Source organism: Drosophila miranda, chromosome 4, assembly GCF_003369915.1.
Source record: "Drosophila miranda strain MSH22 chromosome 4, D.miranda_PacBio2.1, whole genome shotgun sequence".
Taxonomy (NCBI): Eukaryota; Metazoa; Arthropoda; class Insecta; order Diptera; family Drosophilidae; genus Drosophila; species Drosophila miranda.
The window spans coordinates 24,355,663-24,366,175 of NC_046677.1; the positions used below are offsets into that span (position 1 = coordinate 24,355,663).

Genomic DNA, 10,513 nt, shown 5'->3' on the forward strand with positions numbered 1-10,513 from the left:
AAATGCTCAAAATTAATATTTTTCGAATTTGTTTAACAATTTACATATATTTAAACGAAAAAAGTTCCTAACTAGTCTCTTTTGTCCCCTGTTGGTGTCCTGTATATTGGTGCACTGGTGCTGGCCGCCTCCTGCAAACGCTTCATAAACAATGCCTTCTTCTTCTCATCGTCGGTTTGGTTTGGATGACCACGGGTAGAGGCTTTTATACGCTCAATTTTCTCGGCATTTGGTTCGGTCAGCAGCATCAGGCCATAGCCAATGCCCCCGAAAGACACAAGCCACAGCAGGGACTTTAAATACGGGTTGCCAAACATGGGGAATTGTGGGTGTTTAGTCGCTTTTCTTCAAGGTGCTCCAGTAGCTGGCGTCCGACTGACGGGCCTTGTTGTCGCCTACGATCTCGCCGATTTTGTAATAGTAATCAAGCACAAAGGGATAGTTCTCGTGGATATGCTGGCGGAATTCTGCAAAATGGGAATTATTTTTAATTCGGAATCTTATATAAAGGTTGTACTGGACTTGCCTCGATTCGTGTTCATGCGGTAATACACGCCGTAGCTGGCAGCAAAACAAACCGCCTCCACTACAAACAGAGTCTTGGCGCTTCCCTTGATGAATCTCCAAAGTGCAGGCTTGGGTGTTTTCGGCAACATTACAGTGATATAATTAAAATGAATAAAGACACGTGTAAGAAGTTAAATGTTAACAAAATTCGTCACGGGATAAAAACAAAAAATATTTCTTACGAAGTTATGGCTTAGTGCTAAACAAGGCCAAATGACAGAGGTACAAACAGCTGATTAACCGGCCTTGTGTGCGTGGGTGTGTGTGTGTGTGTTTATCTCATTTTTTTTTGCGACTGATAACACGACGCAATTAGGTGTCGCCTGGGAAAATCTGGGGAAAGAAACTGCACCACAGACATTAAACCGAATGGAAAACAGCTTATGATGAGTGGCAACATACACGGCCTCAGTTGGTTTCCCAACTTTCCCGACAAGTTCGTCTCGTGGGGCCAGGAAATCAATTTGTACGAGTTGCGCAGCAAGGATGATGCCCCACAGAAAAGTGAGTGCGATCTAGCATATGGGTATTTTTGAGACACTTTTCGCTTCCCATCCTCCCACCAGGTCGCCTGCCTTATATATCGGTTAACTATCTGGCCAACGAGTCGCGGTACCAGTATGCCCGATGTGTGGCCGCATCCTACCACAGCCATCAGCCCATCATAGCCGTGGGCTTGGCGGATGGCAAGATTGGGATATGCAACTTTCGGGACACCTACGACAGCAGCTGGGAGTACAGTGGGTAGAGATTATCCACCGCTATGGTTCCATTTGACTCTTGAATTCCTCTGTAGCGCCGCGACAGCAGCGGATGTGCACTTGCTTAGCCTGGAGCGAGATGGATGCCAATATACTGGCCGTAGGCCACGATCGCCATCGTTCCGACTCGTGCATAACGATTTGGGACACTGAACGGGGTGTGCCCAAGGAGACGGCAAACTTTTTTGGCCAGGCCGAGTCCGCCAATTCTCTTTGCTGGGATCGCAATCATCGAATGCTCATAGCAGGCATGAGCCAGAAGATTATCAAGCTGTTCGATCTGAGACGTAAGTGGCAGAGGTTTCCGCCATAAACTCACACTAATGTAATCCCTAATCCACAATCCCTTAGAGAACAATGCCTCCTGCCAGAGCATCCCCACAAAGACTGTCCAAGGGCTTTCGGTGGCCCCCAATGGCAATGATCTCTGCAGCTATGTAGACTCCATCATTATGCTGTGGGATGTGCGCTCCATTAAGCAGCCACTACGTCAAATACAATCCTCCAGGAATCATCTACAGATTGCATGGTGTCCCACCAGGAACAGCCTGCTGTCGTCCCTGCAGCGTGACTCGTCCTACATCACGCTCTATGACATTCGCAGTGTGGAGAACGAGAACTCCAGAGAGATCTATCATGTGAAGCGACAGATCAGTCCGTTTCCTTCCAAATATCATCATAGTGGAAAGTTTGCGTTCGTCAATTGCCTTTCCTGGCACTCCCGTGACTTCGAGCGGGCCCTGCTGCTGGCGGATGCTGTGAACATCCTTGATTTTCGACTGCCTGCCACGCTACATACAGCGCATAGCAATCGGAGGAAGCTGCCGCTGCTCATGCAGAGGCCTCTCTATGCTCCCGCTTCGCCCACATCCAGCACGGCCACGGCCACGCCCACGCCCACACAGCAGCCGACGAGCAGCTGTAGCCTGAACAGTGGCAGTTCCCTGGATTACAATGGTCCCGCGTCGCATTCCGCATTGAATGTGGACTTTCTGGTGCCGGAACTCTTTGAACTGGATCTGGTGGACGAGACTCGGCAGCGTGCCCTCGACGATTATGGAATCAAGCCGGATAACAAGAGATTTGCCGAGCTCCATCTGACGCCATATCTGAGGAACGTTTGGTCCACGCTGAACAATGTCTATTGCGATGATCAGTTGTCCGGTTTGAAGTCCGCTTTGGGCATCAATTTGGGTCACACGTCTGAGGCCTTGATGGCCAGCTCTCGCATCGAATCTCAGCTGCTGCAGTGGCCAGATGGCATCAATAATTCCAATAAGCTCGTGTGCTACAAGAGCGAACAGCGTGATCATGCTTTGCAGCTCTGTGGCTGGGCGTTTGAACTGGGCGAACTGGAGCGTTTTATCGACCAGCTGTATGCCAGCAAGGAGTACAGCCGTGCGGCCATGATCTGTGTGTTCCATTTAAAGATAATGCATGCCTGCAATATCCTGTCCTCTGCGGCGGACAACATGAGGGACCCCAGCATGTACAGGATCACAGTGATTGCGCTGTCCAGCTTCAATGCGGATCGCTGTAGTTCTACATCGCGCAATCAACGCTCCAGTGCAAATATGCAGATACAGGATCCACATCTAAGGGCAATTTTCTCGTTCCTCACGATGGAAAAGGACAACTTTGAGGCTGTGCTCAAAGAAGAAGGCGTCTCGCTGTCCGATCGTATGGCATTTGCATGCAAATATCTGTCGGAGACCAAGCTGACGGACTATGTGAAGCAACAGATACAGTCGGCCATCGAATGCGGTGATCTCAATGGACTGCTGCTCACCGGAGAGTCGCTCGATGGCATAAACATACTGCAGTCGTATATGGATACCAGTTTTGATGTACAGACTGTGGCCCTGGTGGCCATCAATTACTTCCGACAGGAGCTTTTCTCGGACAAACGCATACAGTACTGGATCTCGAGCTATTTGGACTACCTCAACAGCTGGGGTCTGTGGGAGAAACGTGCCGAGCTTGACATCAAAATTGAGGGCATACGGGCGTCGGCGCGCAGCTCGCGAACCGTTTATCTGTCGTGCAACTTCTGTGGCAAGCCCGTGTCGAATGCCCTGCTGGACGAGCCACGTCCGCGGAGCACCACGACCAGCACAAATCGCCTGTCGTCCTGCCCCAGCTGCCGCAAGCCCCTGCCACGCTGCTCGCTCTGTCTGATGCACATGGGAACGATGATTAACATGAGCAATGGCGAGACGCTCAGCACCACGCCAGAGGTGCAGGGCTGGCAAACGAAGCCATTTTCGAAGTGGTTCTCTTGGTGCCAGACGTGTCGACATGGCGGTCACACCGAGCACATAATGCAGTGGTTCAAGTGAGTCTCTAATTTACTTCCAAAAACCCAGAAAATCATTCGTTTATTTCCGTTTATTTTTCTTTGCAGACAAAACTCTGAATGTCCCGTCTCTTGCTGCAATTGTCGGTGCTTTGATATGGATGGCAGCAAGCCAAATACGCTAAGAGACATTTCCTAGCTGTTCAGGAGCAACAGCCAGAGCCACTAAACACGCCCATGCCATAATGCCTTAAGTTGTTGTTTTTTCTTCCAAATGTGTGCGCGCACGCCTTAAAACTCAGAAAGTGTTCATTGTACTTAGACAAAAAGGGATGTCTACCCGTATAGTTAGTGATTACGACCTAACAGCTTTTAGCTGCTCAAAATGCATTTTATATTTACATTCAAATAAATGACAATATAGAGAAAAGAGCGCGCTTTCAATTTCAATTTCTGGGCATACCCTTGGGAAAGGGATATTATAGAATTGAGAATATGTTTATCATCCCAGGCTCCAATTAATGCAAGAACCATTTTATTCTCTGTTTTAAACCTATATCAACGATATTGTGCAGCTATCAGGATCGGGCTATAATTCGTTTTATCCTCATATTAAATTAACGAAATAGGGTATACAAAGGTATATACTACGGCTTACACACAACATGTACCAGCATCATTGCGACTGTTTTTGTGGAACTATTTTGCTTAAACCTTGTTTTAGTCAAAATACAATAAAAGCAAGGACTAAATATTAGCCAATCTTGTAAAAAATTTATTCGATAATGGTCTAAAATTATGTGGGCAGAACTAAGGGTTTTAGTTAGCCAGAATTATTCAACGGAATCTCTAAATTGAGCAATAGTTGAGTTGAGTTTTTTTTGGTTGACCATTTTTGCTAAAACCTTTTTTAGACAAGATTTATATAAAAGCAAGTATTTAGAATAAGCCAGTCAAGTAGAAAATGGATTCATTAAATGCATAAAATGATGTGGGCAGGTCTGAGAGATCTAGATAGCAAGTAATATTCCACGGAATATCAAAATCGAGGAATATGTATAATAGAACTTGAATTCGTCAGTATATTTACGGTATATTTTTAAAATGAGACGGAATATTTTGGTATATTTCGGAGGGTCCGACGGTATATTTTAGCGATAAATCCGCGGTCACACTGGACTCGGCGTTTTTGTTGCTTTTTGGCTTGTTGCACGTTTTTATAAAGCAGACTCGATGTTTTTGTTGTTTTCAAACCAAGAATTGAGTGAATGGTTAATTAGTGTCGGCTTAAAGAATTAGATATAGAACAAATACAGCCAGGGAATCGATAGAACATAAAGACGGCATTAAGATAGCTGTATAGGGTAAGTTAACGTATTGAATGGTCGAATTCGTAGCACTTTTACTATCAGTTGTACGCAAACACAGGAAAATATACCTACGTGTGTGTGTAGCGTACATAACTATCCAAGTTATTGACAAAGCTTTAAAGCCATTTAGTAACCCCTTGATTGACCTTTTTACCTTTTACGAGTGGCATCTCTACCTTTGGCTGCTTCTGCTCTTCAACAAACTGGTTTTCCATTAAGAACTTCACAAAGCCGCAAGCTGCAGCGCACACAAATCTAAAATGCAAATATACTCCAATGAATGATAGATTTGGTTCTTGTTCAATAAAGTTTCTCCAAATAGCCTCGCGGATTATTAAATACCTTAAGATGACGTCGATATTTGTTGTGGACTCGGCTTTATTTAGCAACAGGCAGGCAGAGACAATAAATACATACATACGTACAGGCGAAATAAAATTTGAAACTTTGCCAATAGAAAATTCGACTCATCCCAAGCATTTTCACCGCGTGACCTCTTCGCCAAACAGAACGCACAATTGTTGGCAGACAATATTTCGTGCGAGGGAATCGGGAACGTCCGCTAGGTAAAAGCTAATGGCGACTCTTGTTAGGGGATCTATTTATTCTAACTGTAATCCTTGTTGTGGAACTGGGGGCCATTCAGAAATCGATCATAAATCAGCTCTGTTTGAGAGTACAGAGAGGGTCACAACCACAACTTAAGCCAAGCGAACGGTTTATTATGTCATTTCACTAAATTTAGCACTCTGCGCACTCTCCCGCTGTTCTGTTCAAGCTATTCTCGCTCGCTCTCCTCTCCCTCTGCATCAGACACTGCCGCTAGCTAATTTACGTTTTGTTTGCTTTTCATTATTTGCCTTTATGCCAATAGTCGTATTGCTGTTAATTACCACAGCCATATGCGTGTGTACATGTGCTTATGCAGCTCTATTCAATTTTTCAATTGCTATTGTTCACACTACGACTACGAGATACCCTCTAATCTGGTTTGTTTGTTGATGGACTCAAAAGGTAATGATCCAATTGGCATTCAATATATGCCAATATATAGTTTCACTTATTAGGGCTCAAGAATATATTTATACTTTATCGGTTCGGAAAAGCTCTCTTCCACCTGTTACATACGTATACACAGAAACAATACACTCTTCTATTCCACATTTACCGTGCAAAATGAACCGGCAAAATAAAAACAACAAGAACCCAGCTAGACGCTCTCTTGTATGAGTGTATTGGTGAAAGAGTATGCTTCCAAAACAGCTGATGTCGGCGCTCTCTCTCTCTCTCTCTCAATGGAACCCGACCGACCGTTTGTGCGGCCAAATATTCAAAATGCCTTCTTTTCAACAGTTTATATTGAAATGTAGAGGCGACGGCAAGCCTTTTATCTCTCGCGAGAATTAATAATTTTCTAATAACTTACGAATTACGAACGAATTAGACGACGTGAAAATGGAAAAACCAAACAACTCATCTGTCGACTCAAATAAGACGCTTCATTGAGTTTAAGCATTTGTTTTAGCAAACAGAAAAAAAAAACACAAAGGAAAAGCTTTAGTGCGAAACAATCTACAGCAAATCACGATCAAGGTCAGCGCCACAAAAAAATCAATTAAATGTGCTATACTTATGTTATTTTTGGCTGTTGTTTACCATGTATTCCCATAATTAGTTTGGGAGTTATCAGTAAAAAGTAAATAGATAAAAAAGCTTACTTTCATTTAGCTGCATTTGGAGGAAATAAATGTTAAACCGGTCTGATAACACATATGAGCGCATAAACTCGTTTAACTTGTCCAAGAACCAGTGCAAAGCTACGACAATATTGTGAATTATTGGGGTTTAAAAAATGGAATATGTATACAAAACAATAGACAGTGAATACTGGCTAGGGGAGAACCCATTATTTGGGTATCTATTTTGGTTAATTGCGTTACCCAGTTGCTAGACTTTATGGCTTTTCACAGCACTATCCTGCATAAGTCATGCAATTTGCTCGACTCGAGACGCACAAGCGCATTCGCTGCAAAAGAGAAGTGCAAATCTTAAATTGAAAAACAAACCTGTCCAATGCTGATCTACCATATACACAATATCATATAAGTTATGTTTGGAAACAAATTCTGGCCTCTAATCGTAGGGAAATCCTGCCAATTGTTGCAACATCTTCATCTCAAATTTGTTGTATAGTGTGCGCACACGGGGCTAACGTCACACATCTATTTTCTGTGCAGGGGAACCTCTCGCTGGCAATTTCAATTATGAAGTCACTTTTTGTGTGGAGGATTGTTTGCCAAATTTAATTTGTGCTCTGCGGCCTGCAATATGTCGGAAATTGTCAAATTGAATGTCCAGTGACAAAATGATAAGTGTTTATGTAAGCGAAGACCCAACCATGGTCTTCTATAGATTCACTTACTCACATTAATGCGTATTATATGTCGTATTATATTCTATTTTAAGGTACCGTACCAGTACCGTACCACACGCAATAAATACTAACAAATTACACGACCTTGACCTTGGAAAGAAACTTGAGAAAATTTATCCATCACCATTTCTTTGATCTGTTTGTTGCAGTTTGACAGAAAGCTCAAAGGAATAATCAAGATTACGACTTAAAATATTCTAGAATAGAAACTCCACAAAATGTTACGCAATACTCCTTTTGGTGGCACGCCCACATATAAATTGATATTGGGCCTGGGACTCTGTTCCCTGGGAGGTGCCATGCTGTATGCGTACTTTAAGAATCGCAGCGATGAGGAGGAACAAGACGAGGCTAGGAATCGGATAGAACTGGAGCAGCAGCAGCAGCAGATTACAAAGGAAATTGTATTGAAAATCGTAGTGGATAATGAGCATGTGCCGCTGATTATGGGACGCGGCGGAGCCAATATGAAGCTGATGGAGGAAAAGACCTCGGCCAAGATAAGATTACGGTAATTGGATTTAAATTTTGGCCAAAGTTACACAAGACACAATCTCTAATTCTCCCCCATGGGCGCTTGCTTTTTCAGCGACAAGGACAGTGAACACAAATATTGCGACATTAGCGGCGTACCAGACGCCGTAAAGGCAGCCCGTGTGATGCTTGTACGCGAAATCGAGCGTGCACCCATTGTTAAAGTGGAGCTGCAAGTGCCACAGCGGCTGGCTAGCAAACTGTACGGACGGGGCGGCGAGATCATCCAGGAGATTGGCCGCAATTCGTTGGCCAAGATCACGATCGATCCGAATGGACGGAATGGCAAGGCCAAGATCACAATTGTGGGCAATCAGAAGCAGGTGAATATTGCCCGCAAACTACTGGACGATCAGATCGAAGAGGATGAAGAACTTCTGCGCTCCGTGGAGGACGTGGAGCAGCGCCGTGAACCACGCCGTTCGCCCACCAATAGCATGGCCTCCAGCATATACTCCTCGCAGACATCGCTCAGCTCCATGCAGCCGCGTGACAAACTGATGGCTGCCCGTGGCGATGACAAGCCCATGGAGGTGTATGTCTCCGCTGTGGCCTCGCCCACTAAATTCTGGGTGCAGCTGGTGGGCCCGCAGTCGAAGAAACTCGATGACATGGTCAAGGAGATGACCAATTATTATAGCAGTTCAGAAAACCGAGCCAAACATGTCCTGACAGCCCCTTATGTGGGTCAGATTGTGGCCGCTGTGTTTAAATTTGATCAGAAATGGTATCGTGCCGAGATTGTCGACATTATGCCAAATCAATACAATCCCCAAGAGCAGGTGATTGATCTTTATTTTGTGGATTATGGAGATAGCGAGTATATCTCCCCAGCGGATATCTGTGAACTGCGCACGGATTTCCTAACACTCAGGTGAGACGACACATACCTTTAGGTATAGCTATAGCTTTAACTTGTGTTGATATTTCCCTTAGATTCCAAGCGGTGGAATGCTTTTTGGCCAATGTCAAGTCCACCATTAGCAATGAGCCAAATACATGGCAAAAATCATCGATAGCAAAGTTTGAGGAGATGACAGAGGGTAAGTTATAGCTTCTAAAATGATTTCTAAATGGAAATACCTAAGATAAATCATTGTATGTTTTAGTGGCCCACTGGCGTAAGCTAATAGCCCGCGTCGTTACCTACAAGGAGCGTCCCAAGGTGACGGCTGGAGGGAATGCAGCCACCCGTGAGGGCACACCATTGCCAGGAGTAGAGCTGTTCGATCCCGCAGAGGGAGCTGATTTAAACATAGGTGATTTGATGATCGCGCATGGCTTTGCTCTGCCCCTAGATGATGCATATCCGGTGCGTTCACGTTCCAGCACGCCCTCAAATCAAAGTGATTCAACGATTGAGGAGCTGTGTGCCAGCATAACGCCTGTGACGCCACTCTCACCCATGTCGATGTCAATTACAAACGATGCCGATAGCATCTCCACCACAGCGGCGGAAGATACACATTTCGCCCAGCAGCTTGAGCACCTGCAACACAAACTGAATGGCAATGACATGGCCAGCATAAATCCTATCAAACTCACGGCGACAGACAATCAGAATGGCAATAATAACAATTCGCCCACCACAAACGGGAATGCAATGCACTAGTTATCCTCGCTTAATTGTTAATTGTTTCGGGGCAGCTCTCACTACTTGACGTGTACATAATGTTTAGATTTTAAGGAAAGACTTAAACTATAGGTACGAAGAAATTGTTTATTTTATCGCCCCGAAAGCGTGGGCTGTCTTCTCGACATATCCTAGACTTGACTCTGACGATAATTTATATATATATATACGTCGTGGACTGGCACAAATCCTTAATTGTTTATAGATATGAACCATATGCCATGTTACTTATTGTTTTAGCAATAGACAACAAAATTTGTAAAAATACACAAGAAACAAACACAAATGTATAAAAAGAAATGCGCCTATGTGGAAAGTTAACTTAAGCCTAGGTACAGTCTTGGGGCAGAGTATAATACATTCTCTATTAAATCAGTATATCATTTGTGGTATTTATAGCTATGGGCGGAAGGTAGATGGCCCGAATCTGACTGCGCAGGCGTGCAATTTCCATATCATCGCGTTCCATTTCCCGTATGAGCTGCGAGAACTGCACCAGGCCCTCGCGGTTGCCGGGAAAGCCATGGCTCTTGATTACCTCCAGCTGCAGCTGCATGACCAGTGGGAAGACGTGCTGCATCATTAGCATCATCTCCTTGCCAGCGGATGCCTTGGCCTCGGATAACTTTTTCGAGTTGTCCGGCTGATTCACACACCGGATGATGTCCATGAGTATTTGCTTGGCATTCTCGTTGTTGAAGTTGGACAAATACGACATGGTTACAGCGTCAAGTGGGCGTGGCAGTGACTAATGCAATGAAAAGAATAGAAAATTTACGAAAATCCTTCAGCTGTCCACTGTTTTTATTATACACACACACACAGGGATTCTACTAGAGCTGGCAATCACAACGATTGCAGTATCGATAGCAGGTGAAAAATAGGAAACCATCCTACAACCCTGGCCAAACAGCTGTT

At 44.5% G+C, this 10,513-nt stretch overlaps 5 protein-coding genes across 6 annotated transcripts; 2 read left to right on the forward strand and 3 right to left on the reverse strand.

Annotated features, from left to right (window-relative positions):
- Positions 1–16: 16 nt before the first annotated feature.
- On the reverse strand, positions 17–342 carry LOC108162076. Its single transcript, XM_017296624.2, has one exon. It carries the CDS (start codon positions 315–317, stop codon positions 72–74), a length of 246 nt encoding a protein of 81 aa, XP_017152113.1. The 5' UTR covers positions 318–342; the 3' UTR covers positions 17–71.
- LOC108162075 (protein CEBPZOS) lies at positions 312–743 on the reverse strand. The gene is made up of 2 exons (XM_017296623.2): positions 527–743; positions 312–467 (listed from the first exon to the last, which is right to left on the reverse strand). Exons 1-2 carry the CDS (start codon positions 654–656, stop codon positions 334–336), a joined length of 264 nt encoding a protein of 87 aa, XP_017152112.1. The 5' UTR covers positions 657–743; the 3' UTR covers positions 312–333.
- Positions 743–4,049, forward strand: LOC108162067 (GATOR complex protein MIOS). The gene is made up of 5 exons (XM_017296612.2): positions 743–1,071; positions 1,134–1,307; positions 1,364–1,615; positions 1,680–3,663; positions 3,733–4,049. Exons 1-5 carry the CDS (start codon positions 951–953, stop codon positions 3,821–3,823), a joined length of 2,622 nt encoding a protein of 873 aa, XP_017152101.1. The 5' UTR covers positions 743–950; the 3' UTR covers positions 3,824–4,049.
- Positions 4,050–4,814: 765 nt separating this feature from the next.
- LOC108162069 (tudor and KH domain-containing protein homolog) lies at positions 4,815–9,973 on the forward strand. Of its 2 annotated transcripts, none has more exons than XM_017296614.2 (5): positions 4,815–4,988; positions 7,578–7,939; positions 8,018–8,836; positions 8,899–9,005; positions 9,072–9,973. In XM_017296614.2, exons 2-5 carry the CDS (start codon positions 7,647–7,649, stop codon positions 9,572–9,574), a joined length of 1,722 nt encoding a protein of 573 aa, XP_017152103.1. In that variant the 5' UTR covers positions 4,815–4,988; positions 7,578–7,646; the 3' UTR covers positions 9,575–9,973. The 2 variants fall into 2 exon arrangements, with proteins under 2 accessions (XP_017152103.1, XP_017152104.1); XM_017296615.2 differs by lacking the exon at positions 4,815–4,988 and adding an exon at positions 6,367–6,587.
- On the reverse strand, positions 9,663–10,431 carry LOC108162074 (protein C10). Its single transcript, XM_017296622.2, has 2 exons — positions 10,413–10,431; positions 9,663–10,343 (listed from the first exon to the last, which is right to left on the reverse strand). The coding sequence occupies exon 2, from the start codon at positions 10,311–10,313 to the stop codon at positions 9,963–9,965; it is 351 nt and encodes a 116-aa protein (XP_017152111.1). The 5' UTR covers positions 10,314–10,343; positions 10,413–10,431; the 3' UTR covers positions 9,663–9,962.
- Positions 10,432–10,513: the final 82 nt, after the last annotated feature.

Bases quoted from the DNA above. Each gene is read 5' to 3' on its own strand.
- LOC108162076 (XM_017296624.2), bottom strand. From the start codon at position 317: ATGTTTGGCAACCCGTATTTAAAGTCCCTGCTGTGGCTTGTGTCTTTC.
- LOC108162075 (XM_017296623.2), bottom strand. From the start codon at position 656: ATGTTGCCGAAAACACCCAAGCCTGCACTTTGGAGATTCATCAAGGGA. The intron at 468-526 runs GCAAGTCCAGTA...CCCATTTTGCAG, and splicing joins CCGCATGAACACGAATCGAG to AATTCCGCCAGCATATCCAC.
- LOC108162067 (XM_017296612.2), top strand. From the start codon at position 951: ATGATGAGTGGCAACATACACGGCCTCAGTTGGTTTCCCAACTTTCCC. The intron at 1,072-1,133 runs GTGAGTGCGATC...TCCTCCCACCAG, and splicing joins GGATGATGCCCCACAGAAAA to GTCGCCTGCCTTATATATCG. The intron at 1,308-1,363 runs GTGGGTAGAGAT...ATTCCTCTGTAG, and splicing joins CGACAGCAGCTGGGAGTACA to CGCCGCGACAGCAGCGGATG.
- LOC108162069 (XM_017296614.2), top strand. From the start codon at position 7,647: ATGTTACGCAATACTCCTTTTGGTGGCACGCCCACATATAAATTGATA. The intron at 7,940-8,017 runs GTAATTGGATTT...TTGCTTTTTCAG, and splicing joins TCGGCCAAGATAAGATTACG to CGACAAGGACAGTGAACACA. The intron at 9,006-9,071 runs GTAAGTTATAGC...TGTATGTTTTAG, and splicing joins GTTTGAGGAGATGACAGAGG to TGGCCCACTGGCGTAAGCTA.
- LOC108162074 (XM_017296622.2), bottom strand. From the start codon at position 10,313: ATGTCGTATTTGTCCAACTTCAACAACGAGAATGCCAAGCAAATACTC.